Source organism: Perca flavescens, chromosome 1 (genome assembly GCF_004354835.1).
Source record: "Perca flavescens isolate YP-PL-M2 chromosome 1, PFLA_1.0, whole genome shotgun sequence".
NCBI lineage: Eukaryota > Metazoa > Chordata > Actinopteri > Perciformes > Percidae > Perca > Perca flavescens.
In genome coordinates this window covers 37,565,278-37,592,468 of record NC_041331.1, presented here as the reverse complement: position 1 = coordinate 37,592,468, position 27,191 = coordinate 37,565,278, and the positions used below count along the sequence as shown (strand labels likewise).

The window sequence follows — 27,191 nt, the reverse complement described above, 5'->3', positions numbered from 1 at the left end:
AGGTTTCAAGAGTTGACTGTGACTTATTATCACACAGTGTGGAGGCGGTGCATGAAGAATTAGGTTACTTGTTTTTTTCTTACAAACCCTAGCTCCTACAGCAAGTAGACTATGCCGATGTGTGTTGGCAAGCATACCTGCATGAGAGACGAGTATTGCATGCCTTGTCAGCAGTATCCGCTGCCTGCTTTTCTCTGTTCTTCCTGTTATTTAAGCAGCATATGTATAAGCCCCAATGTGACACCGTCATGCTTCAGCTTTGGCCAAATGTCACACTTCAAGGCCCCTCTGATTAGCTCAAGTGCTGAAGTATGATCTTTGAGCAAAAATGAACTCTCTAACCCCCTCACTACATACATTTCTATTTCCACCCTTGCCGTGCAGAAAGTCTGTGCACACCACTGCTTGTCAGCAGCAGAGGAAGGTGTGATGGAGTTGTGAAAAGAACATCTGCCTTCATATTCTTCATATGCTAGTACCAGGCCACCAGCGTGTTAAGTTTCTTCAGTGAAGCTGCTCCGAGGCCAGCAGTAAAAGTGTGGAGATGTTCTGGGCAACTTCGAGGTGTGAATTGATGTCAGTGTGTTAATATGGAGCAGGACCATGCTCATGTCAGCACATTACTTTGCTGGTTAAAATAAATAATACAAAAGCGGGATTCAAACAGTAGTACAACCCTTCCAGGGAGATCTGAGACCTCCCATATGAACTTTTGTCTGTGCGTGTGTGTGTATGTGTGTGTGTGTGTGTGTGTGGGGGGGGGGTAATGTACAACACCAGGTGTGTCAGCATTGGAAGCTCTGTCACATCAAGGTGAGACATCTGTCTCGGACACAGGGGGGGAACTCTAGTTGCCTGGATGACCACATATAATGTTGAGCCAGTACAGCACAAGACACGGCTCGGTTAAGGCAGCATACCATCATAGGTTGGCCGTGATGCCTAGCAGGTAGACAATATTGGTAATCATAGTGATTTCCCCATGCTGTGAGGCTGCAGTATACTATACTGTGGGCAATTAAGAGATTCAGTTTAGGAGTTTATGGCTTTGGTGAATCTTCGCAAAACAAAAACGGGCAAGTAGCTACACCTACTATTAGTCCAATTTAGGAACTACAGAGGAATTACAGATTGTCTCAACAGAGGAAGTGCATTATCTTGGCTGAAAAATGTCTGTCATGCTGTAACATGTGTTAATAACAGTAATCTGTTGTCTGCTTCACTAACAATTATCAATATATGTACTCTACATGAGATGCAATCAAATTTGCTAAAACACAGATTGCCCAAAATATAAAATGTTCATTTTCTGGGTTTTATGTTGCTGGTCTTATCTCTCTACCAGTAGCAAAAGAGGGAACTGAGTCAGGGTGTCTGACTCAGACAGACTGACTGAGTGAGAGAGGGAGAGAAGGTTAAAAGTGTCAGAGTGTCTGAGGGCTTCACTATGAAGCAATCTGAAGGGGTGAGAGAGAGGTAAGGGAGAGGTACATACAGTATAAAGAGAGGAGGAGTAAAGCATGTCCTCTTCAAACAGACAACAAGCCAGACAGACCCGCAGAGCTGTTACGGAGATGTGAGAGGGACAGGAGAGTCGTCAAAGAGCATGGCTATATTTACCCGCTCCTTCTCGCCTTCATGACAGAGCACACTCGTCTCGTGGTCTCCTGGAAGTTTATGGACCTCTAGTTGTTTGCTTTGCCCGGTTAGTTGTCTTTATCAAGGTAACGGGCCCACATGGCGGAGAATGGCGGCGTCCCGGTGCCGGCCAGGAGCTACAGCCGCTTCTCCTGCAAAAACTACAAACTGGTAAGAACCCAGTGAGAGAAGGCCGGGCTTAGTGTAGTGAGGGCTTAAAAAGAGGTCATTCATGCATTTCTGCTTAGGCTGTACCTGTTGATAAACTAAGAAGAGTTTTTCTTTGCTGTAATTTGTTCGTCCTTGAAGTGAACTGACAGTTGCACAAAGGAAACCATTCACAGTGAAGATGAAATGTTCTGCAGTGTATCTACCACAGACATTAACCGTGAGGAACTTGGGAGTGATGAGAGAAACAGACATAAGAGGAAGGGTCAGCTTGAAATAGAACCGTCAGGGTTAGAGCCAGATCTCCAGGAGCAGCCGGGAATTATTTTAGAAGCCCCCTGACAGAGAGGCAGGTAACAGACACTGTGAGTTGAACAAACACATTAAAGCTTACCGTTGGGATTTGCTTCTACCTCGTAAACCCCTGGATGTCCTAAACACAGTCAGTGGAAGAGGCTCCACACTTCACGTTCAAAGGTAGATTTCCTTTGAAAAGGTAGAAGAAAGCACTGTTATCCGAGCATGTCTTCTGTAGAGTCAGCACTGTGCCATTACCTGAGTTATAACGAGAGCTGTTTAAGTCCTGGCTCCCTATGAAAGCTTCTCTGGAGTGATAGCACTTTATAGCAGCTTTGGCCCCGCCGTATTCTCTTTATAGTTCTTGCTCATGTCGGTAGATTAGTTCATAATGGCGTGTTAAGTGCAGCACTTTTCAGGTTGCCTACTGAACCATGAAAGTAATGAGGCTAATAGCCCTGAAGTTATCAACATAATTGTTTCTGGAAAGCTGTGCGTCGTCAACGTATGTGAGAACTGAACTGTGCTTCCATGGACGGACGTGAGGTTTTGTGTTACTTTTATGTGAAAAAATTCCGTCACTCCTTTGTGATTTTTCTGCTTGAACATCAAAGGAAAGACTAAATTGTCCTCAACAGGTTGAGTAAATTCAGCCTCTCAGTTATGAAACCGTATTAAAACCCACTGGGTGAATGAAAAATGCATCATCATCATCATCAAGCTAAACATACACAGACCAAAGGTGTTGAGCACATTCAACATATGGCTGCTGTCACAAATAGTGGATTCTGTTTTTGTGATTTTCATTCCTTTACCTAAATGAAGAGCTTAGGTGGTCAGCAGGTTAAGCAAATAGGTTCTGGATCTCGTGGAGTTGTTCTGTGATAATTGCACACCAAACAGACTCAATTTAAAGTGATTTTTCAAAAATATTTTGACCAATTCTTTTTTCTTAATTTGAAAAGAAATGTGGTAACGTTTAAACATTCATCTTTAAAATCATCATAATATAAGAGCTACAACTAACGAGTATTTCATTGTCAATTATTTTCTCTAATAAACAATTAGTTCTTTGGTCTATACAACGCCAGAAAATTGTGAAAAAATATCATTTATCATTTCCCAATGCCCAAGATAACCTCAACTGTTTTGTCCACAACTCAAAGATATTCAGTTAACTGTCAAAGAGGTGGAATAAACAAGAAAATATTCACATTTAAAAAGCTGGAATTAAGTTAATTTTGACTTTTGATACATATATTAATAGATTATTAAAATAATTTTAGTTTAATAGTTGACAATTAATTAAGTAATAAATTATTCTTTGCAGCTCTACATAATATGTAAAAAGTTCTATTGCGAGTGAAAATATGTTTTTTTAGGAACTCAGGAATGTCCTGTTTGTGGGCGTTTCTGAAGCTTCTAGCATGTATAGCCATGTATTTGAAAAGACAAGAAATTCTTACTCCTTCTGATCATAGTTACAAGGAACTTCATTTGTGCACATTAAGGCTTGCTAAATATTTTACAGATTGCGATTATATTTACATAAAAAAAACTGTAGCATTTTTCCAGTTGGACCATTTCTTTGTAAAAAAAGGCAAGATTTACAGAATGAAAATATTCTAAAGCCAACAGGACAAATAAAAATTCCACCAACATTGGCCTAAAAACTAATGCAAGTGTGTGTGCCAACATCTCTGCAGTGTTTGCTTAGCAAGCACTGAACAAGTCAGTGTCAGTGCAAACAACAGAGATGTGAATGCGATGGGGTTGAGTGACAGTTCCATGCGGTAGACACTTAAACACACAAACACACACATGGCCACAAGAAGTACTACAGCACATCTGCTTCGTACTGTATAATCAGCCTTGGTCATGATATGTCGTGACATTTGCTAAACTTAATGCCTCTACATCTGCAGCTGAGCCATCCGCGGCCAGAACAGAAAACTCACTTTTCACTCCTTCAACTCAAGGGTAATCTCCCAGTGGGATGCCCTGGCTGCCCTCGCCCTCCCTCCGCCCAGGCTGACCCAGTGCTGCGGGGATGGCCTGTATGCGGTCATGACCTTCTGTAGGCATCGCACACCGGCCTGGTGACTCAGCAAGCAGAGGCAGCGGGGATGCTGGATGTGAAGCATATTTGTGTGTTTGTGTGAGAGAGAAAAAAAGAGGCAGCTGTCTGAATAAGTGACTCATCGGTGCTTGTCACAAGCTTTGAACTGCTGACTCTGTGTCCCTTTTAAAGGCTTAAATTGGACATCATTATGTGAACATGCACATGGGTCCAGGCTTTCATGCAATACGTGTCAAAGCATGGTCGGTTGTTTGTCTTCGATCCGAGTTCAGATCTAATGTCACAATGTCAATTTACTCTAGATAGCCTTAGCCCACTGTATGCAATGTTAGAGTGCTTACTGCAGGCTATTATTCTTTTATTTGGATCCCTTTAGTCTTTCTGTGGTCCATACAAGATAACCAATTTAAATAAACAGCTAATGTATAGAAATCACACAGTATAAATGAAACAAGAGTAGGTAAAACATAAAAATCAAGAATTAAGTGAACAAAAATAAAGTAATGCAGTGTAGTAAGTAGTATGTAGTATGTATACAAAGATGATTTTTGTCTTTATTTTGCAGCTGTTGACCTCTATAGTTGTCTATGGGGTCTAAGTCTCTGACAGTGTGAATGAGTCAGTGTCATGTTGCTTTCTCTGGTGACGGGAATGTCCCTGACATAAATTTACAGCTCCTAAAAAAAGACCCTCAATCCCACAAGTAGAAGGCCGGGATTATTGGGAGTTTCTGGGAATGGAGGGATTATCCCTCTTGGAAAATGTATATTGATATGGATCACTCATGGATGTGAGTGATGCTGTGGAGCGCTGTGGAATGATTAGGAGTGGGGCCTTGGCGTGCTTATTATTTATTTATTTTGTATCCTGTTTACAACTGTTAAAGAGTCATCAGTGGCTGAAACCAATCCCAGTATGCATTAAGCCCAAATGCAGGGGTACACGTTTTTATTTTATACTTTTGAAGAATCTAAAAGTTTTTTTTTTGTACAAAAGCGTTTTGTCATTAAGCCAAATTAGCCAAACTTGCAGCAGCGCTTAATGTTGCCTTGACACAAGCAGCAATACAACAATTGTGCCTAAATAAAATCCAGACATCTGATCACAGAATAAGTAAAGAAAGAATAAGAATCTAAGAAGTCTAACTTTTGATACTTTTCCTTTGCCACAGTTCCTTTGTTTCCTTTGGCACAATAAAAGCATTGAGGTTTAATAGCCAACCCTACGCAAAAAGAGCCTGACATTTTACTTTGCATGGACCGTCCGGTGAGGTAATAACGCCCACCACTTAGCCTCTACGTCTCCGTCTTATCCAGTCAATAAATTCAAATTCAGACATGATCAGAAATATTGATTCATCAGTCATTTACAACCCTGGGGAGTTTTGATTAACTCTTTTATTCAATATGCAGAGTGTTTCTCTCTGATGTAGATACTGGGCTGAAGTCAGTGACACCTCATTCCTGTCTCATAGATATTGAGTCCATATGGAGTCAATACTCCTCTTCACTAACCATGCATCTTATTAAAATCCCTCTCAGATCAGATGCCTGTTTCTCATCAGCCCCTCCTTCTCATCTCCTTCTCTTTCTGTGAGCTAAGATCACAGAAGCTACAATAATGGCGCGGTTAATCACACATGATCCAGATTAATGCACATTCAGCTTTTTTGTTTTGTTTTTTGGATTTCAAATATTAACATGGTCTTTGATTTACATCTGACTGATGTTGTAACATTTGGTTTTGTGGTGGGATGGACTTTGGTGCTAGTTATTTATCACTGGGGAGGGATCCATTATTATTGGTTACAAATAATTTATTTCAAATATTTACATTGAGAGCGTTTTTTCCCTCTATCCTGGAGTAGATAATTGTGCGTTCCATTTACCTCGGAACTCGGAAGCCGAAGCTGGGAATGACGTCACACCCGAGTTGAATGCGTTCCATTTACAAGTCGGATTTCCATTGTTTTCATTAGCTCTGGCCAGGTTAGCCATTGTTAGCAATGGCAGTTTATAACAACGCATTACGCTGTTTTTTGTGCATACAAACAGCATAACAACATGTCCATAGATAGACGATGGACAGGACTGTGTGCACGACTGATTTAGTGAGACACAAAAAACACAGAAGTGTTTATAACTTTATGTTACTACAGCTTTCACTACTGTTGATGCATGGAGCAGCCATGTTGGATTTGACCTCGGAAAATCTGAATTCCGAGTACAAATGGAACGCACTATAAGTGTGTCGCCAGACCATACTCCAGCGCTGACACAGCGCTGTGGAGCTAGGTCTGCAATGCCAGACTATGTGAAATAGCTTATGACATAAGAGTTCAATTGTTTTAAATTGTAGTCCCGACCAACTAATCACAGTAGTTTGTAAGTATAGCAGGTCAGACGAAGCTTGTTTTTTACGACAAGGGGGCAGAAGAACTCCACACACAGCCTTAACACATCGAGCCTTACAGTTGTTATAGCTAACGCAGTTATAGCTAACGCGTTAGCTATAACTGCATAGTATCGCAATATTTTTCACATTTTGCACCAATAAAATTGAAGTGAGATGAACAAACAGAGAAATGTATCTTTTTAGATACAACAGATGTTGACAAAATTTGAAATCATTTGAAATTGGGAAAAATCTGAAGTTGGGAACAAGGTAATACATTGCAATATATCGCAGAATATTGCAATATGTTTAAAATCGCAATAATATCTTATCGTGACATAAGTATCGGGATGATATCGTATCGTGAGGCCTCTGGTGATTCCCACCCTAGATGCTAATGTTAGTTGCTAACAGTCTGCGTGCTGTTTGTTGCTTGGCAGGTAGCGTAGCCTACAGTGGGTATATCAGAGCTTGTTTTCTGAAATGGAAATTAGTTTGTTGAGAGAGGTGAGACGTAGGCATTCATGGGACGGTATGAGATTCTGACTGGTATGATAAATTTCAGCAAAAATATCAGAGTTTCACAGTATTTAGGTATTGCAATTACAGCTTTAAAATATATTATTTTGAAATGCCTGGGTAAAAAAACACAAATTTTTTTTTCTTCCATTGAACACAATCACTGCCCCTGGGAGAGGGATTTCTAAACTGCACTTTGTGTCTTTGACGACTCATAAAAACAGCTCATACTGCAGGAACGGTAATACGGAAAATTTCAGTGGTTTGGAAACCGTGACTTTTTCAAACCGCGGTATACCTTGAAACCGGTAACAGGCCCATGCCTAGTGAGACATGACCATACAGTAAATCTGTCATAAAACTAAAACAATGAGCTAGAAGAAGCTTGAAAGGTTAGTCAGGCTGCAGAGTGGGTGATGCTTCTGTGAAATTGTACTGCAAGCAGGCCTTCCATAGTACACATCATTTGATTTACTCTTAATATATAAAATACTGTTGTTTTTTTTACTTTTAAGATCTTTTATTTTTTTTTTTTTTAAACCTTTATTTATCCAGGTAAACTTTTTGAGAACAACTTCTCATTTACAAACATGACCTGGCTTTTATGAAGATGTATATGGCCATCTCTACATCACAGTGCTAAAATGTGTCACCACTGCATATCTCCTCTTACAATACCTGAGCTCTCACATTCAAAGTTTGGAGCTTATGTTTTGGCTGAGAGGAAGACATCAGAGACACAAAATGTGTTTTGAAAAGTTACATTTTCAGGACTTAAAAGGCAACTTGTTGTGACCTGCCCACTTCCCCTTTTCTTTCCTCCCACAACATCCCCATGTCTTACCCTCAGGCTGTTTGACCCACCCCCCCCCCTTTAGTTTCTACCTCTGTGACTGACAGCTACCCATTTCACCTCGATTTTAATTACACTCCAACCCCTCAATTTACCTGCCAGAAACTACTTCAAAGCAAGCTTACACACACACAAAAGCTCCTAAACATTGCACTTCCTATTCCCCATGACCAGCTGAGAGTGTGAATTGAAAGGATAGAGCCTAATTCGGCAGTTTGAAAGGTTTTTGAGCTCCGTGTGTCACTCAAGAGTCTTTTTATAAGTGCGTTTGTGTTTGGGTATGCAGCCTGTGTGATTTTAAAAGTCGCTCCGAGGCTCTTTGTGTTTAATGTGTGGTCGTGTACTCTCATAAACCTTTTGCATTTGAACTTTGGCGTAAAGAGAAGTATATGTTTGTGCTTGTGTGTGCGCCTTTGAAGTGCACACACCTGTTGTATGCCATCACGAGAGCAGTGATTCACACGATGAGTAGCATGGCAGAAAAGCTCCCAGTCTGTTTATAGTGCAAACACAAAGACACAAGGGTCACGACCATGACACACACCTCGCCATGCATGTTGCGCGTCCTTGTTTGTGTGTGCACTCATTCAGTACTAATAGATGCACTTGGATTTCACAGTGATTCTTGAGAAAGTTTAAATGCACAGTAGAAAACCGGTTACTGGCAGAAATAAGTTACACAGGAAATTCATCAACACTTTTATACAAAGTATATTGGCATCCTGGTAGCTCCTGGTTACTGTACAATTTGTAAATGCAGCAAAGTTACAAGGCTCATTTATTTGCCATTTTGCAACAAAGGGTAGCACAATGCAATTTAAGTTGTAGTCCCTTTACAATACTTTGGTTTATAGTGTGAATGAGGTCAGTAATCACATTTCTCCCCTACCCTAGACCTTAGCAAAGAGCTTACTTGTTTTAAGAGTATTGTAAGTGAGTGGACATTTGTTTCCCCTTACAGTGCAAATATGTCTGAATTTTACAAATAATGTTCAGTTGTGGAAAAAAAGACATATTTAGACAAATAGGTTCTACTTTCACTTACTCTGCCTCTGGCTTTCATGATTTTGAATATAAGGATGCATCACTAGGAGTAATGAGTATTTGTTTTATCCCGCAGTACTGCTGTCACGGTGATACTTTCCCTTCATGCATATTCATACATAAAGGAAGCAGGAAACTGCTAACACATGGAGAAATCCATCCTTGAAAAGTCAGATTTCTCGTTTACATAAGCAGACAGAAATCTGGTTACTTAAACATACTCATTGTCACACCTCCACTGTCATATTTTTCTCCTGACTGGTATACCAGTTTGTGTGTGTGTGTGTGTGTGTGTGTGTGTGTGTGTGTGTGTGTGTGTGTGTGCGTGTGTGTGTGAGAAAACGAGAGTGAGACATACTGTGTAGAGGGAGAGGTGTCTTAATTTAGCCGAGCTGTCGCATGCGTTTCAGATCCCTGTGGGGAACAAAACTGCTCTGAAGTTGCATTTGTTAAACAGACTCTGCAGTTTACAGACAAGCCCTGACGATGATACAGATCAAGATAGATTCATGAGGTATCGGTATCTCAAAAATAACTTCTTCTTCATTAGAAATTATGTTCTGTGCCACTTCACTTTTAACCTTTTGTGTTTTGTGAGATTTTTTTATCTCACCAGAAATAGAAGCTCACTTCTCTCGATGAGAGAGAGAGATGGAGTAAAGGAGAAAGAGTTTGGCGACTAATTATGAGGGAAGCTATTCAGATTATTCAGATGCTTGCTCTGCCCCCCTCCTCTCCTCCCCCCCAGGCAGTGAAGGGTCTTTTCTGTCCCCAGAGAGTGATGTCAGCATGGCCCATTGAAAACAGCCGCCGTGCGCTTCGAGATGAATGCCCTAGCTGAGCACAATGGCCCCAATTTGAATACCACGCGGATAGATGCCAGATCGGAGCCCCAACAAAAGAAAGAGGGCTACTCTGCTCCCATTCAACCGTGTTGTTATTTTATTAGAGTCGTAAATTTGCTTCAACCATTTATACCTTTTGTAGTTTTCAAGTGTTTATGGAGTTTGAAACACGTGGACGGCCTGACGGGGGTTGCCCTCTGTTTTGGACTGGATTTTATTTTTGTTACTTTTGTTATTTTGTTTTTTCACAACTGAACGCCGTGGTTTGTGTTTGTGTCTGACCGCAGATCTACACGGACTGGGCCAACCACTACCTTGCCAAGTCAGGACACAAGCGTCTGATCAAGGACCTGCAAACAGACGTCGCAGACGGAGTGCTGCTGGCTGAGATCATACAGGTCGTAGGTAAGGAAAACACACTTTTGATTCCAAAATCTGCAAAAGAAAGCCAGCTCTGATCTTGTGGTCGCTGAAAAAAAAGGAAAAGACATCATTAGTTACATCTGAAGATATGACTGACCTTTACCGAACATGTAGTTGCTATTTACTATAAACCGAGGCACGTCATCATCCAATAAGAAACTTTTCTTTTGCAAGAGAGTTGATGTAACAGAATGAAACTCTATTACCAGATGTAAAAATGACAATTTCAGTATGAATCATACAAAGAGTTTATTTACCCCTGCACAGTTGAATCATTTTCTTCCGTGAGGTGCAGATAGATTTAGGAAAACACTATTGTAGAAGTTAACACCCCTCTATTTTAGGTTTGCTCTTAGTCTTATGAGTGAACTTGAAGAAGTTTGATTAATTGTAGCTCCAAACAGTTTCTTATCTCGTTCAAAAACAAAGAAAAACACATAGCGATCTGGTGTGTTGTGAGATTTATACTTCTTTAGTAAGATAATATAAGATAATCCTTAGTGGGGAAACATGTCCTTAGAACAAACTGCAGACAGAACATATACTGTATATAACTACTATATCTGAACACAAAATAAGGAAAGAAAATATGAGAGAAGCCCATTGAAACTGATGATAAAAGAGCAAATTTCTGAAGTAACGTTTAAGGTGTCTTCTTCTACATGTTAATTCCAGTCCCTCCCTCGTTGGTGAAAACGTTGTTCATCGACTTTGTAGAATCTAATGAAACTGATCTCATTTTCACATTGACCATCATGCATTTCAGGCTTGATTCACTTGTGTTTCAAAGTGTCTCATGAATAGGAAAGTTTTCAACAGAAGTATATGTGTTCACATGACCGCAGAACTGTGAAAATATTCATGTGAAACTGTGAAAGTGGGCTGTTCCTCTGCATTGTTGACCCTCACCCCGTGTCTGTGTCATCATCAGTCTTGTCATTTCGTCCGGCCGTGCTCAGCCTGTCATTTCACGCGCCGACAGCCTTGAGGCCGAAGCAGGCTGACACCAGCTGACCGGTGACTCAGCATGTCACTGACTTCTGTCTGCTCCCAGCTCTTCCCCCGACGTCTCTGACCCAGATTTATACTTCCTAAGCTCCGTTTGGCTTCATCCTGCACAGAGAGAAGTCTCACTGTTCTCGTACTGTTTGTTTTTTTGAGAGTTGGGTCAGGCTTGGGGCATTTTATACACTGAAAATGAACTATATTTACATCACATGCTTGAGAGCATCCTTCTCTCATACCATCACTTTCCACACTGGCTCCAGCTTCCTGCCTTGATGTTGGCTGCTTAAGTTATTCTGATTATTCAGAATCAGCTTTAATGGCCAAGTGTGAACAAAAACAAGGAATTTGATTTTTTTTTTGTCAGGGATGTAGTCGCTTCAACTACAGTAACAGTCAAACCTGCATACCTGTATGGGGACTGTAGAGTAACTGAGCTTGTTGTAGTGGAATACAGTTAGCCCTTTCCTGACATACTACAGGAACTAAACCCACAAAGTAAAAGACAATTTATTTTTGTGCTTTAATATGGAACTAAATTGAGGTAGTCTGTCTTGCAAGCTTGTGTTTGTCTAGTCATGGACCCTGCATACGTCACCCGTACTGAACCTGATTATTCCTGAACTCTCACAGAGTTCCTCCTTCTCAGAGGAGACTTTTTTTTTTTTTTTAGTGGCTCATAGTAAAACTGCAATACGGTTCTATCGGTCACAGTGCAGGTAAACTTCTGAGTTCGGTTTCTGTGTACCTGCAAACGTTCCTGTGGTCAAAAAGTGCAACAACATCATGATCCCCTTCATCCAAGATTATATGTATTCTCGCAACATTAAGCCCACTTACAATATTTACACTCCGACAGCTGACCACGGCGGCTCTGCTCTCATAATAAAGCAACACGAGCCAGAGCCATCTATTCACCTGTTCTGCCTGCCCCGCTGCCTCCTGTCTACAGGGAAACAAACTCACACCACATAATCGCTGGTGAAACCGGAGCAGGCTGCCGGTGTCAGAACTGCCATACTGGGACCGGATGTGGCACCTGTTAAGCTATTTGACCAACACAAATTTAAGGTCAGGACTTTGGAAGAGGAAAAACCTCCAGATCAAGGACATCGGTCATGTTCTTACGAACTGTCCTTGAGGCAACCGTTAGCGTTAGGGTTAGGGTTGGATCTAGGATCACATCTGTGACCTTTTAAGATGTTCTACTTGTGTCCTCAGCTCCAAGTCTTGGGATACTCTGCTCTTCTAAAAGAAGCCTTTATACAGTCTGGCTTCTGGTCTGTAAGCTGTTGCTCTGCACAAGCCAACCAGGCAAAATGTGTCCGGTTATTTTGGGAGCACTTAATGTGCCTCAAAATCACAGAGTAGTTGTCTCTTGTGGGTGTCACCACAGTGTGTAAAGTTTTACAGGAAGCACACCAACCATAGCCAACAGTAGGAGTGTTAAATCATCGATAATGCATAATATGCTATCTGACAGACCTTTGCTTATATAAAGTATTCATCATGAAGCCTTTTTGTTTTGATTTAAAGTTTGTTAGGGATCATCAAAACCTCTAACAACTCCTCTCCACGTCATTATTTTAGTGATGTCCCAGTGCGTTTAGGGCGTGTACGAATCCACTTTTGCTAGTTTGACGGCGGAAAAAGGGTCCGTGCGCCAGGCGCATGGTTCAAAAGGGTTGTACTTAGTGTCTTAATTAATCATAGGTGTGTTTTGGGCGAAACATGCAATAAACCAATCAGAGTGTCATTTCCCATTCCCTTTAAAAGCCAGGCACGTTTGTACCTTGGCGCGTTGCTATTATGATTTGCTAAGCAGGAAGAAGAGATTTTCAGGAGAAGAAACTGATCTGCTTGTGCGTGAAGGTAAAGCACTAGTAACCATAATAACATGCAATATAAAATATATAGACATACACATACACAATAATACTATTTCACATTGTAATATTTTGCGCTGTTAAAATAACAATGAAATTGCTGCGTTATTGACTTTAGACCAGGTTTTTGTTGGTCAATGGCGCAATCACTTTCCGCTGCCTCAAGATAGCAATACGCCAAGAATGCACCTGAACACACCTTCCTGTAAGACCAGCACACCCACGGGCGCAAAGATGAGCGCTGGTGCATTTGCTATTTAAACGACGTGGGCTCCTGACGGGAAATTGACAGCTGCGTCGGTCTTAAACTAGCAAAGACACTTGCGTCGAGCTTTGCGCTGCGCTGTGCCGGGTGCAAGATAGGGCTCATTGTGTATTTACTCACCGGACAGAAAAAGGAGTATTTTCCCACAGGGTAGGCGTTGCAGTGCGTACTGGAGTCCCGAGGTGGAGCTACACTGCGGGCCCCACCGGGCCTCCTGATGCAGCAGGCTGTGCTGTTGGCACAGTTGTCAGCTGTGAGCTGACAATCGTGTCTCAGCTGCTGTGGGCTGGGCCTCTTAATAGATGGGAGGAATCTTTGACAACCCACCCACCCACACACACACACACCCCCATTTAAAAAGAAGCAGCACAACACACATCTCGGCGGCCCCGTTCCCATTTGCTGTGACCAGATAGCGTTTCATGTCTCAGCGGGAGGGGAGAGGAGGGTCCTCACATTCAGCGGCATGAACACCTCTGCTCTCCTCACTCAGCCAGCCACCGTCTGGGACACACACACACTCAGGGACCTCGACTGGAAATAAAAGAGAGGATTACATTAACCGAACGCACCTAAAAAACAGTTTTCACAGTTTCTTTTATCTCTCTGACTCTGCCTCCTCTTTTTGTCTCTCCTCAGCCAATGAGAAGATTGGCGATATCAATGGCTGTCCCAAGAGCCGTTCTCAGATGGTAAGTGACCTTCTAAGTTTGTTGTGGCCGAACGTTGTGAAATGTACCTCTGTGTGTGAACACTTCTCTGATGTGCCATCTCAACGACTCATGTGGCCCTCGCTGGGAGCTGCGGTGCAAAATTCACTGGTGAATAGCGAGTCCATTTATTTTTACTTTTGTGGTCGTGCGGGCTGCCTTCCGTGAAACATCTGGCTCAGACGTCTGGCAGTTGGCGCTCAGTTGAAAGCATCGCAGGCTTTGGTTTTGGGGCCAGTTTTGCCTCATCTTATTACACTTGCAAAGGAGAGTGCATTCCTCTCATCTCCTGGAGTGAACACAGGCGGGAGCATCAGCACTGATGACAAAGAAAATGTTTGGAGCCAGTTATGATGTGGTTTTGTCCACAGTGACATTTAGCAGATATGTAAGTGGGATTTCCTTTATAACACTGCTGGTGGGATCTCTGTGTTTTCGCAGTTTTGTGTTCTCTTTGGGAAATGAGCCGACAGTGCCCAGGGCAGGGCTGCCCACCGCTGAATGTGAAGGGTCGTAAATTGGGCCAGTGTGCCAGCTGAGCAGGCTATTTTTGGCGACCAGCCAGACTACTGAAGCCTCTCAAAGCACCAGAGAGAGAGAGAGAGAGAGAGAGAGAGAGAGAGAGACGCCCATAGTTAACAACTGAGGAGGAGGTGGAAGCACAGCTGATCGCTCAACCCTTCCTCTTCATTGCAAACATAGACCCATATTACTATACTTGTGAGGACATCCTGGTGTTAAGTTTGATTTCTAGTTTTGATAAGAATTTTAGAGTGCTCTGTGTTTTTTATGTGGGTCTGTTTCTATGTTGTGGTGCTGATTTATGTCTTGTGTCTTTGTGGTGGAGAAAAAGCTTTGTAGATGATGAAGCCTCAGAGTATATCATTCAGGATCCAGTCTCAATTTAACATAACTGACAGTATAGAGCTAGAGCCTGAAGCACGTTCAACATCTGGCCCTCAGTGAAGTCAGGTATTGCCCTTTTGGTTAACCTAACATTGGTCATCCTGGATAACCATGTTCACAAAGCTCAGTTAACTATGGGGTTTCCCATGCGGCTACGAGCGTGTTAATGTGAAATAGTCAGAGTTTTAATTACGAGCGACGTCACCGGAAACATGAATTAAGTACTTAATGGGAAATGAGATACCCATGGGAGAAGTTGGTTATAGCGACAGCAAGTTAAATGAGGTGAAATGGATATCATACAATCACACAAGCAGAATAGAATAAGAAGCTGTAGGAAGACTAGAGAGCAGGAAAAAAAGCAGGAATTCATACATATGTGAGTATAGAGTGAGTATGTTTTTGATGATGAACAAGCTATTATAAATGTGTGATGCACAATGTTAAAAGTAATGTAAGACTGTAGGAGAGGAGAGAGGAAAAGAAAGGAGTTAATGCCTGATTAGGACCAACATGTTGCATTCTTAAGAGAGTTAATTAACTTGTGTGGATTATATCTCTAATAAAAGACAACAGAGCGTTTAGTTTTTTTTTCATTTATCATCACAAGGCTTCATGTTATGCTGTTGGGAATTAAAGAAACTTTGCACAATTAAAATGCAGCTTTTAATCGTCATTGTTATTTGTCATAAACTATTGCAAAGTGGAAACATGGAAAGTCTGAAACGTGATTCTACTATCTTAATTTCTTGTCACTTTATTGTAAAATCAGTGCTTTTGTCCATGTCAGAATTGTGGATTAATGATGAATCTCTTTTTCTAGTGAGCTGCTCGGTCAGTAGTTGGGCAAGTTTTGATCTGATCGTCTGAAGTGAACATGCTCTAAGGCAGCTTACACTGGAGATCAAACTGTAAAGTGAGCCAGCTTCGTAATACCAGAAAGCCAGAAAAAAAGAGAGTTAAATTCAAAATCACTTCAGAAATTCACTAAGTCATATTAGAAATAGCTTAGCTCCCTCTCTACTTCCTGTCCCACTCACTCTCAATTAGGCCTTACCCATTAGCACTGATTACGCCCCCCAGTCGCCGGTAATTGAGCGTTTTGCACTCTTCGGTCTCAGTGGTCTGGTCTGTCTTGTGGTTTTGTTGTGCTGTTATCAACATCCTGTGTAGCCTCTCTCACATCCAGCACCGCTGTCATCTGCAAACACAGCAGCATTTTATTTTGGAGAAGAGAAAATTGCAGGATACTTCTGAGACAAATCAAGTGGTTCCAAATATATAATAATATGTCTGTGATTGTGTCCCGAATGTTCATTGATGGTATGTGTGTGTCAGTCAAGAGGGACACAAGAAATTATTTTTATAGTGTACATTCAAGCAATGTGATATTGTTGATTGGATAGTGTGTCTGTAAGTATTTTTGGATGGCGGGGTATAATCTCAAAGTAGATTTGCAAAATCTGACGCACTCAAGCAATGCTAAGGGCAGGTGCAACCGTAGTCATTATGCAAATGTCTGCGTTGTGGGTTGTTGTACTGTCAAAACAAACACACACAGGTCCTGAGAGTTTAGTTGGCAGCTGGGGTGAAAGAGTGTGTGAGCCCACTTGATTTCATTGCTTTCAAGCCCCCAAAGCTTCCAAAGCTGCTGGCTGCCAATTACCACCACTTAACTTAACCTCCGTTTCTAAATGAATAAACATGGAAATGAGCTCCATCGGTGGAGTAAACTGTAGCACTCTCACGGTAGCTGATTAGCATGCTGGCTATCCAGGCTGGAGCGAGAGGCTGTTTTTACAACTGTCACATCCTCGTTAAATGGACCCCCATCGTCGGGTCATTCATCTGCCACCCAGTCAGGGTGTGTGTGTGTGTTTGTTTGTATGTGTCTGTCTGTTTGGCTTAGGCCCAGAGCGAGGGCGTTGAGTTGACACTGAGCTGTTAAAACCACACAGGATGCCATGCGCACACAGAGACACACAAACAGAGATACACACGGTGTCTCGTCCAAGCATCCCATGTTAAAGCAGCAGCTTCTGAATTAACCCTTGTGTTCCCGTTTCCTGTTTTTTTGCCACTATTTCCAACGTTTTTGTCGATTTCTTTTTTGGGTTAAGTATATTTCACCTGCTAGGGCCTGGGGAATAAAACAAGGCTTTACAGAGATGTTAGCCAAACATTTCATCATCCTTATTTTGTTCAGCGCTATTAAAATCTGACTATGGATTTATTTACTTAATTTACTTGAGATACTATGGACCAACTCAGCAGATAAAACTTTGGACACGCTATACCTATATTTACATTAGACATTATTGCATAATCCATTACATGTATTCACAATTTCATGAATGCGCTATGCAGTGCTTTATATAACATGTCTCTACTGGATATTGAAGAAGAAAAATGATTAGTTATTAAGAGTCTGGTTTTGTATTTGTTTAGGGTTTCAATCTGGACATTGTTTCTTGGACACACTCTTGGGTTTAATTATTACCTGTATTCTTAATACCTTGTTTGCTGGACTGGTTTATTCTCTCTTATCTGCCTATTGCATGCTGCTGCAAAAGAGGGAGGGAAGGAGAGGTGGAGGAGGTAAACTGACAGATAGGTACAGTAGAAACCAGCAGGACCAGGTGTCTATGGGCTTGATGGAAAAACCGACTGACGGAAGCCTCAACAGTCACCGAGGAATGTTAAATGAGGATACAGCTCCTCCACTTCATGCCAGGCTCGTTGCTGAGACTCTGTTATTGTGCCTTTGTGTGTCAAACCAGCATGACAACAGAGCGTTTCTATATCTTTCACCCTGTGTTTCACCTTCAGGGTGCAGTGTCACTGAAAACTGCTGCATAGTTTCTACCTGATCCAAACCCGGCACAGTCTGTGTAGTTTTAGAGATCGCAGATTCAGACTGGTGGGGTGATGGTTGCTTCTTTGACGCAGATGAATGTTGTGTAGATGGTGAAGCTTTACGCAGGTAAGCAGGACAAGACCCAAAATATGTTTTATTAATGATTCAACGGGCTGGTAAATGTTTGATCAAAGGGAGCAGTACTGTGTGTGTGTGTGTGTGTGTGTGTGTGTGTCAGAGAAATCCCCAACTGCGTCAGCTGGTCAGAACTCAGGCGATAACCACCACAGAGCAATCACAGTTACTGTTTCTAGGCAACCAAATATACCAAACCTCGTATCTTAATTTCAGACCTTTATCGGAATATTATCTAATACCGTTTGTCTTCCTCGTGAAGGCTGCTGAGCCCTGGGCAACAAATGAACAGCATCTAAAGAAGGCGGACAAAATAAGAGAAACCCTTGACTGATTAATGGAATCTAATACAACAGCACTGCAAGGAAAACTACCGCTGTGAAGCGTGTGTTAATTCTTTCATGAGACTATGATCAAATCGTGCAGATCGTGGTGTTCATGTTATTTTGTCCACCCCTTGTACATACACACAGACATACTGTGCTCGTTTGTTGCATAAGTAAGTCATCTGTTGCAATAACAGATAGTCCATTCATAGGAGATGTGACACAACAGTTTGTTAATTATACAAAAAATGATTCCAGATACCTCAACCTCGGGTAAAATGTGACCTCTTTTAAATGAATACAAATTCACAAATGTATTCTGAGCAAGCAAAGACAACACATTAGACAACAAATTAAATCAGCTTTGCCTTAATTATTCTGCTCACAGTTCAGGGGGGATATGTTTATGTAGCCTGAGGACATTTGTGTTTTTATTTGTGAAAGCAGATAGTGTCAGCATGAGGATAATAAGGAAAATCTAAAACGGAATTAACATAACAGTTTATGAATAACAATACATATGAGGAGATACAGTAAGAGACACATTTAAATGCTCAATTGAATTAGGGAATACACACCATGACGTGATTACAGACACACACAACAGCAAATCTATAGAAATGCATTTGCTGGGCGCCCGGATTGCTCCGGTCGAGCCGGCGGCGCCGCCCATATATAGGGGTTTACTCCTCGACGCAGTGGGCCCGGGTTCGACTCTGACCTGTGGCCCTTTGCTACGTGTCATTCACCCCTCTCTCTCCTTTCATGTCTTCAGCTGACCTGTCAAATAAAGGCATGGAACATGCCCAAAATATAATCTTAAAGTTACCATGACATGGTGCTCTTTGGATGCTTTTATATAGACCTTAGTGGTCCCCTAATACTGTATCTGAAGTCTCTTTTATATAGACCTTAGTGGTCCCCTAATACTGTATCTGAAGTCTCTTTTATATAGACCTTAGTGGTCCCCTAATACTGTATCTGAAGTCTCTTTTATATAGACCTTAGTGGTCCCCTAATACTGTATCTGAAGTCTCTTTTATATAGGCCTTAGTGGTCCCCTAATACTGTATCTGAAGTCTGAAGGGGGCAAGGTGGAGGGTGGGGGTGTGGTCTTGACCAACTACCACTTTGCTCGTTTGAAAGCCATGATGTCTCTCTCTCTCTCTCATAGGTGGGCCAAATTCTCTGGGCGGGCAAAGCAGAGAAAGGGGAGGTAACCTTGCTCCTTATGACCTCATAAGGAGCAGGTTCCAGATCGGCCCATCTGAGCTTTCATTTTCTCAAAGGCAGAGCAGGATACCCAGGGCTGGTTTACACCTATCACCATTTCTAGCCACTGGGGGACAGTAGGCAGGCTGGGGGAACTCATATTAACGTCAAAAAACCTCATAAAGTGACATTTTTAGGGCTGCAACAACGAATCGATAAAATCGATAAAATGTGATTACTAAAAAAGTTGGCAACGAATTTAATTATCGATTCGTTGTGTCGCGCAACTATTAGGCAACCTAGTCGCGGAGATAAAAAAAAATTGAGTTGAGCGCAGCGCGGAGCGAAAGAAAAGAAAAAAGAGCAGAGCGGGGGTAGAGGAAATACGGAGAGAGACCGGAGAGACCCGTAACGTTGTTCTGAAACACTCGCGGAGGCAGAGAAATCAGTACGACCCAAGTCATCCAAGGTGTGGGAGCATTTCACACTAAATAAATCAGAAACGTGTTAATTGCAAGATAAGCAAAGCGACACGGCATGGCACGGGCGCACCACGGTGATGAGTCAGCACCTAAAACGTAAACCTGTTGGAGTCCTTGATGAGGAGGAAGGGAGTTCAACAGCAGGGTAAAGTCACTACACTATCCTACTTCTGTTCCGGTCTGAAGTGAGGAACGTACCGTCCCTCCAGTAGCTCTTCTGGTGCTGCCGTTTACTCGTTATCCAGCTGACTAGCATGACAAGCTAGCGTTAGCTCGGTAATAACAGTAATAAAGCAGGGGTGGTATACTTTGCAAGACTAAAGACACGGTTTTATTCACTCGCCTTTTTTGGCCCATTCATTTTTCAATCTGTTGTCATGTATATATTATGTGCTTTGTCCCATATCAGTTCACTGATTCTTGGGAATTGGGATAAAACAGGTTTTAATTTTGAAAATAAAAAGTTAGTTAAATTACAAAATCTGAAGGTATATCATTATAGACCAAAGTGTTGGCTGTTCAGCAATGTACTGGTGCAACCTCCTCATTTTGTGTTTTTTTCATAAAATAGACGGTTTTCCAGTTATTACTTTGTTTTTGTCAACACCGTCAGACACAATAAAAAGCATATTATGTTTTATTTATTTAGTCTAATATGTATTTAGAGTTTTTAAATCATTATCGGACATTTGTAATACATAGATATGCTGTTAAATGTTGAATATTCACTTTTGTTGATTTTTTTTATACTGTTTCACGTGTACTCCTTTAAAAGATCTAACATCATACAACGTTTACTTTAAGCCTAAATAGAAAAAAGTAATGTTTTTTATTTAACAAACATATATTTGTATTAAAAGAGACTTTTACTTTAATAACTCAACAGCACTGAAGAAACATATTGTAAGCATATTCATTTAAAACAAATAAAACTCCCTCTGACGGTGGGGACTTTAGAACTGACGGTGGTGACACTAATCTGGGTACAGTGGCCTCATAACAACATACAATTCCAAAATGTATACCACACAAGATGGCTTCTTGCTTAACAACTTCATTTAACTATTGGGTCCAAAAAATAACAATCCTGAGCATGCATATCATGTGAAAGAGTAGGTTTTTGTCACCACCGTCAGACGTCACCACCGTCAGGTTTTTTGTGACGTCCAGTCTGACGGTGGTGACAAAAACCTCCAAATAGTCCTTAACGGAGGCTAGAATATAATTGTTGATCACAATAAATACGGGCTCACGGCTGTGGTTCGGCCGCAGCCTCAAGGCCGAACCACAGCCGTGAGGATATCCACCAAAACCTGACGGTGGTGACAAAAACCTACTCTTTCACATGATATGCATGAGTTGTTCACATTAGCCATCTTGTTTCCCCTCTATTGCTAGCTACTTCAGACCTCTTCTTAAAAAGTATACATTTATGTCATAATCTAATCTAATATTTTTTATACAAAAGAGACGGTGTTGACATGTTATGGTGGCGACAGTAGCAGTGTCCAAAAATATGAACAAGTTTAAGAGAAAATAGCAAATTTAAGGGAGCTTGAGTGATCTTGAAGCATGCAGTAGAGCTGAAGGTTTGAAAATGGGGTCCTCAGGAATGTAGTTGACCTTTTAGTTGCCTGACTTTATTGCTTTTTATAAATATCTGACGGTGGTGACGAATATGTGGGACATATTTTGAGCAACCACAAAATAATAGTAAATATTGTTAAAATCTCACCGTTTGCAGTTTTTAAAACATATTACAATGTACTATTTCATGTGGTAAAGATATTATTCAATTAAATTATTACTTTGTTTTTTTTATCAAGTTGAAATGATTATCTCCTATCCGAGGACAACTGATTTTGTAGGCAATGGGCCAGCAATTAATCATTAAATTAATAAAAATTAAAGATAAAACTATAAAAGAACCTTACATGTGTGTAAAGGACCCCCTGATTATAACCTAGATTCTTTTTATTTATGAAAATGTTATTAATTTCCAACAGAATTGGCACTTTTCTTAGTGGGACATGTTTTTGCCAAAGTTTCAAGAATCACTGAGTTATTGTTGACAAATATAATAGTGTGTGGTGTATAAACGAACTTAAATTGCACTTACGAAAATGATGGTAATAATTTAATGCATAAGTGTGTGTGTGTGTGTGTGTGTGTGTGTGTGTGTGTGTGTGTGTGTGTGTGTGTGTGTCTTGTCTGTATCTGCTATTTGGGTTATTTACCTTTACACAACTATTAACTAAAACAACAAGTATGTATGTATTGAGTTGATGTAACTTAATGCTTTTTTTTTTTTTATCCGATTCATCGATTAATCGAAAAAATAATCAACAGATTAATCGATTATTAAAATAATCGTTAGTTGCAGCCCTAGACATTTTCATGCCATGTGACCTTTAAAAAAATGAAGTGCATTTTCTGAAGCAATAAGACCGAATATGCTGCCTGAAGTTGGCGTGTGTGATTTAGTCATGGTGTGTGTATCATAGCTGCCAGTGCGTCATTTCTTTATCAATAAGCAGTGAGAACCGGCACTTCCCTGAGGCGTTGAAACCTCTGCATACATTTTTCATTAAAGAGAGAGAGAATTATTGAGGCAGATGTCAAAGTTCAGCAGGTGAGCAGGTAGCTGAAATCTGTGAAACCTCCTGAGAGAGTGAAAGTATGTGTGGGCAGATACTGGCAGAGTTAAGCACACAGTCATACAGGCTCACAACCATCTTAACGTGATCAGAATCCACAAGACCCAACTGTCAGAAAGTCAAACGGTACAGAGCTTTCGGCAATGAAGCTGACACACTAGAGTCAGACCGATGGATCAGAGTTGCAGCATATCAGGCCAATATTGTTTCTTTTTCAGAAATATCACATATCAGCTCTTTTGTTTAGTGAAAGTCTGAAGGAAGTTCCTTCGAGACCAGATCCGAAGAAATCTGGAACACCTGCTGTGTTAGGCTTTTTGCATAATTTATTCATTTGTTCAAGAATGCTTTTTGGGGGAATTCATTCACTGTTTTAAATCAAATTTCAAACATTGCATTTACGGTATTTGCTGAAATCTGGAAACACTGCGACATCACTATAATGAAGTCAGACCAGCCAAAAAGACAAACAGAGGATCAGACGGGTTTTCGATTATCCCTCCAGGTTAACCAAATGATTATGGAAGAGCAAACAAAAGTGAACAGAACAATTATTAGCCAAACTGTCCGTTTCAAATATCCATCACAGTTTAAAACCGGATTCTTCTTCAACTTTGACCTTCTGTACCTACCATTGCAATAAGGGACACTTTTGTGCACTTACTTTCGGTTTCACCTCCAGTAAAGTGGTTTAGATAATCTGTCCGCCTGCCTGATTGTCTGACCACTTGTGTTGTTGTTGTTAACAGATCTCAGCGGTTACTTTAGCTAGAGACAAAAATAAGACTCAAGTTGTATTAAAGCAGAATTATCATTTAAAGGCAGATGTGAATTCCTGTGCCTAAACTAGTATTTAAAAGTGTTGGTGGTGTGCTTCACACTTTGTTTTTGTAGCTTAATATCAAACTTTCTTAGTGGACTTCACAGACTTACAGCAACAACAATCGGTCTAGTTTAAGTTGTGGCTTTGCGTCCCTCGATGCCCTTAATGCTGCCTCTTAAGGCCTTTTCATTCTGCAGAGAATAAGGTTTCTGTATTTACATACAGAAATGAATTGCTTAAGATCAGCTATCAGGAACTTTGGTTTAAAAATATCGGCCTCAGTATCAGTCTTCAAAAGCTATCAGTCAAATCCTGCTCCAGACACGTAACACTCTGTCTCACACACACTCCCTCCCTCCCTTTAGCTTTCTCTCTCTCTCTCTCTCTCTCTCTCTCTCTCTCTCTCTCTCTCTCTCTCACACATTCTCTCTGTCTCACACACAAACGCAACACTAGCACCCGTGTGATGGGGAGAAGTGTTTGTTCAGAGGGCTGTTGGCTGGCCAGCCCCACGCTGCCACCAGAGCAGAGCAGGAGGTGACGGTGGCCTGGATGGAGGTGTGAAGCCAGGCAGAGCAGTCACGCTGTAGGAACAGATCACACATCCAGGCAGGTAGGAGCCACCAGCGGTGTCCTTCAGTGTTTAAGAGGATTTGTTGCCGATTTCTCTCTGGGCTTGTTTAGGGGTATTTAGTTCTGATGATCACAGGAGTTTAAACAGAGAATTATCTGTGTTATATTACACTATAAATATTCTCGTTAGTATTCTCTTAATTTGGTCTTTTTGCTCTTTTGACTGTTTTTGTAACTGCGTACTTACTTGGTGTAGCTATATTCTTGAAAATGTTGTCAACTTTGTCATTTCACTTTTACTTGAGTATGTTTTTAATCATCCATCAGCCAGCGGTCTTAGCAATAAGTTTGTGGAAACAACAGAAGAGTAATGAGCTCTAAAAGTGGACATAAGCTCCAAATTACTTTTACCGTCTTGTAATAACTGGTTTAATGGGATGTCAAGTAAATACTTTTTCAATAAGCCTGCAACTAATATTAGTTTTCTTTGATTAATGCATCAGTTAATTAATAATTGTGTTTTCATGAATTGCTTAAGGCTTTATGATTGATTGGATATTATGTGTACCCAATCTGACATCTTCTAATAGTTAATTTTGTTTTAGAATATTAATTAATATGATATGATGATGATAAAAGAATAGCTTTGCATTTCTAAAGTTGTAAATGGCAAATTATTGTCATTTTTACTTGATAATGACTTTGTCGAACATAAATCCAATTTTCAGAATAGTTCATTTTCTGTTCATCAGGTATGGATGAAAAAGAGAAAATAATGTTTTGGTGGTGTTGGCATTGTTGCCTTTATTTTGTATAGCTGACAGTAGAGAGGTGAGAGAGAGGGAGGAAGGATGATATGCAACAAAGGTCCCCAGCTGGATTCGATTGGAGATGTTGCAAATACTTGTACAGCTTCTTAAACCTCTAGGCCAGACTCCTAACAAAACGTGTGACCTTTTATCAATACATTAACCTATGGGATGTACTTAACATCACAGACCACTCAGTGATATAGAACAATAAAAGAATACACAAGGGAGGATTATTAATTAATAAAGTGATTGGCCTCAGACTCTGTAGCTGGTGGCAGATTCTTGAGTTAAATAGTGTTTCTCTGGCTACTCTGAGCTCTGGTCCCTGCCGGTTTTAAATAGCAAGAGGTTTCAGTATGGATACCCCCTGAGAGGCGGAGCTTGGGCGCATCTCAGCAGGACGGGCCTGGCATTTGTGATGGGGTATCTTAATGAAGCATATTTTCTGCAGGCTGCTGCTATTTAAACTCCAACTATACCAGGGGATTTTAGGCAGTAGGGGAGTGGTTCAGTCACTCAAAGGAAGTTTAGGCCCGGGGTATTATAGAAAGTCTCGGGGTATGTCGGTGGGCATAGAGGGGTATTTCAGATCAGGTTTATTTTTAAAGAGTCTGTGGTATTCCTAGAGGCCCATAGTCTGCATTCCTACTGTTGCTACATTTTTTGCTGCATCACCTCGAAGGGCAGCACATGTCAGCCCCTCTAACAGCTGTTTCTGGGGTCAGAAGTCACGGAAATGACAGCAGGGGTAGCACTGCTGTTTCAACTCAATCCACCAGCCTCTTCACACACTAGCATGGCTCAGACAGACATGGAGTTTAAACTATAGTAGTAGAGTAGAAAAGGGTAGTAATCAAATAGTGGATTGGTTAATAACAATGTGGTACAAGAGTGAAGTAATCACTTGGACGATGCAGCAAGTAGTAATCAAACAAGCACAGTGTCAATATCTGTGTCTGTAGATGAACTTAATGGTAATAACTCTATAGCCATTATTGATATGGTTAAATTCTGTAAGTATTACTTTTGTGGTAGTGGATGAAAGTTATAGCAATTGAGTAGTAGATGCTGCTCTCTAGACACTCTAAAGATAGATGCATAGTAAAGAGTTGTATCTACAGTATACAGTTTTTGTGTGTGTGTGTGTGTGTGTGTGTGTGTGTGTGTGTGTGTGTGTGTGTGTGTGTTTTCTCCCTGTGGTCTACAGAATTGTAAAGATATAGCCAACAGTAACTGCTAGGGGATGTGACTAACAGTAACGTGTAGGGCTGCCACCTCTTAGTCGATTAGTCAACTAATCGGTCGTTTTGGTCTTAGTCGACTAAGATTTCGTTAGTCGATTAGTAATTTTTATGCTTATTCATGCTTAATTACTCATTTCCAAGAAACTTCTGAGCAAATTTATGGTAAACACAAGATTTAAAGTGGTGCTTTTGCAGGATTAATTGTGGAGAAACTCAGTTTTACAGATGGTTAATTAACTACATTTATATTGTGCTTTTCTAGTCTTAACCACCTCTCAAAGCGCACAGCTCTGTCAATTAAATCAACTAATCGATTAGTCGACAAAATCCTATAAGTGTTAGTCGACTAAGAATTTCTTTAGTCGAGGACAGCCCTAGTAACGTGGTAGTCAATGTAATTAACATTTTGTGGTCGTGGGTTTCACTAATGGCAATATGTTGGACGAAACTGATACTAATATGGTAGAAGTTTTATGTATTTGAGCTTTTACTTCAGCTTCTCACCTCGCAGCCGGATACTTCCTAACAGCAGAACCACAGAGGGAGCTGTAGGTCAAGCTATATTTAGTCTCCGCATATTAAGTGTAATCACGTCATTAATCTTTGGTGAGTGGGACCCTCCCGGTTGCAGCACACACCCGGCCTCATTTACAAAGGACACAGTTCATCTGTATTTTAGTTAAGAAACCACCTGGAATATCACTGCTCTATATTTGTACTCCCTTGGCTGTGAAATGATATTTGTATTTTCATTCAAAATGGGTTGGTTGCAAGTACATTGTGGAAAGATTAGCCTGAGTGTGTTATAAACCTACTCTGACTGGTAATAAATGTCATGCTAAAAAAGATTTAGCACCTCTTTAACCTTTTGTGCATACTGTAAAATGCTTTTAAATGTCCATTGAACAGTCAATTCTTCAGTTAATTGCCTTTCCAAAAGCAGCACCTAACAGTAAGAGCAACAGCCGTGCCATATTGATATCTTTTGTGCTGTACCCAGTGTGTTTGCTCATCGAAAACAACAGTTGGTAAACTTT

The 27,191-nt window shown here is 40.9% G+C and overlaps 1 protein-coding gene and 1 long non-coding RNA gene across 3 annotated transcripts in view; one reads left to right on the top strand and one right to left on the bottom strand.

Moving 5' to 3' along the window:
• Positions 1–1,452: 1,452 nt before the first annotated feature.
• Positions 1,453–27,191, top strand: part of nav2a (neuron navigator 2a) — a 101,334-nt gene continuing 75,595 nt past the window's right edge. The window contains exons 1-3 of one of the 2 annotated variants that reach the window (XM_028589316.1): positions 1,453–1,809; positions 10,126–10,243; positions 14,057–14,109. In XM_028589316.1, coding sequence (XP_028445117.1) covers positions 1,738–1,809; positions 10,126–10,243; positions 14,057–14,109 — 243 coding nt within the window. In that variant the 5' untranslated portion in view covers positions 1,453–1,737. Of the gene's footprint in view, positions 1,810–10,125; positions 10,244–14,056; positions 14,110–24,100; positions 24,139–27,191 lie in introns of those variants that run through there. The other variant, XM_028589395.1, reaches the window with a different exon arrangement.
• On the bottom strand, positions 10,223–13,617 carry LOC114562845 (uncharacterized). The gene is made up of 3 exons (XR_003693550.1): positions 13,538–13,617; positions 11,171–11,374; positions 10,223–10,307 (listed from the first exon to the last, which is right to left on the bottom strand). It is a non-coding gene; the product is annotated as an uncharacterized LOC114562845 (long non-coding RNA).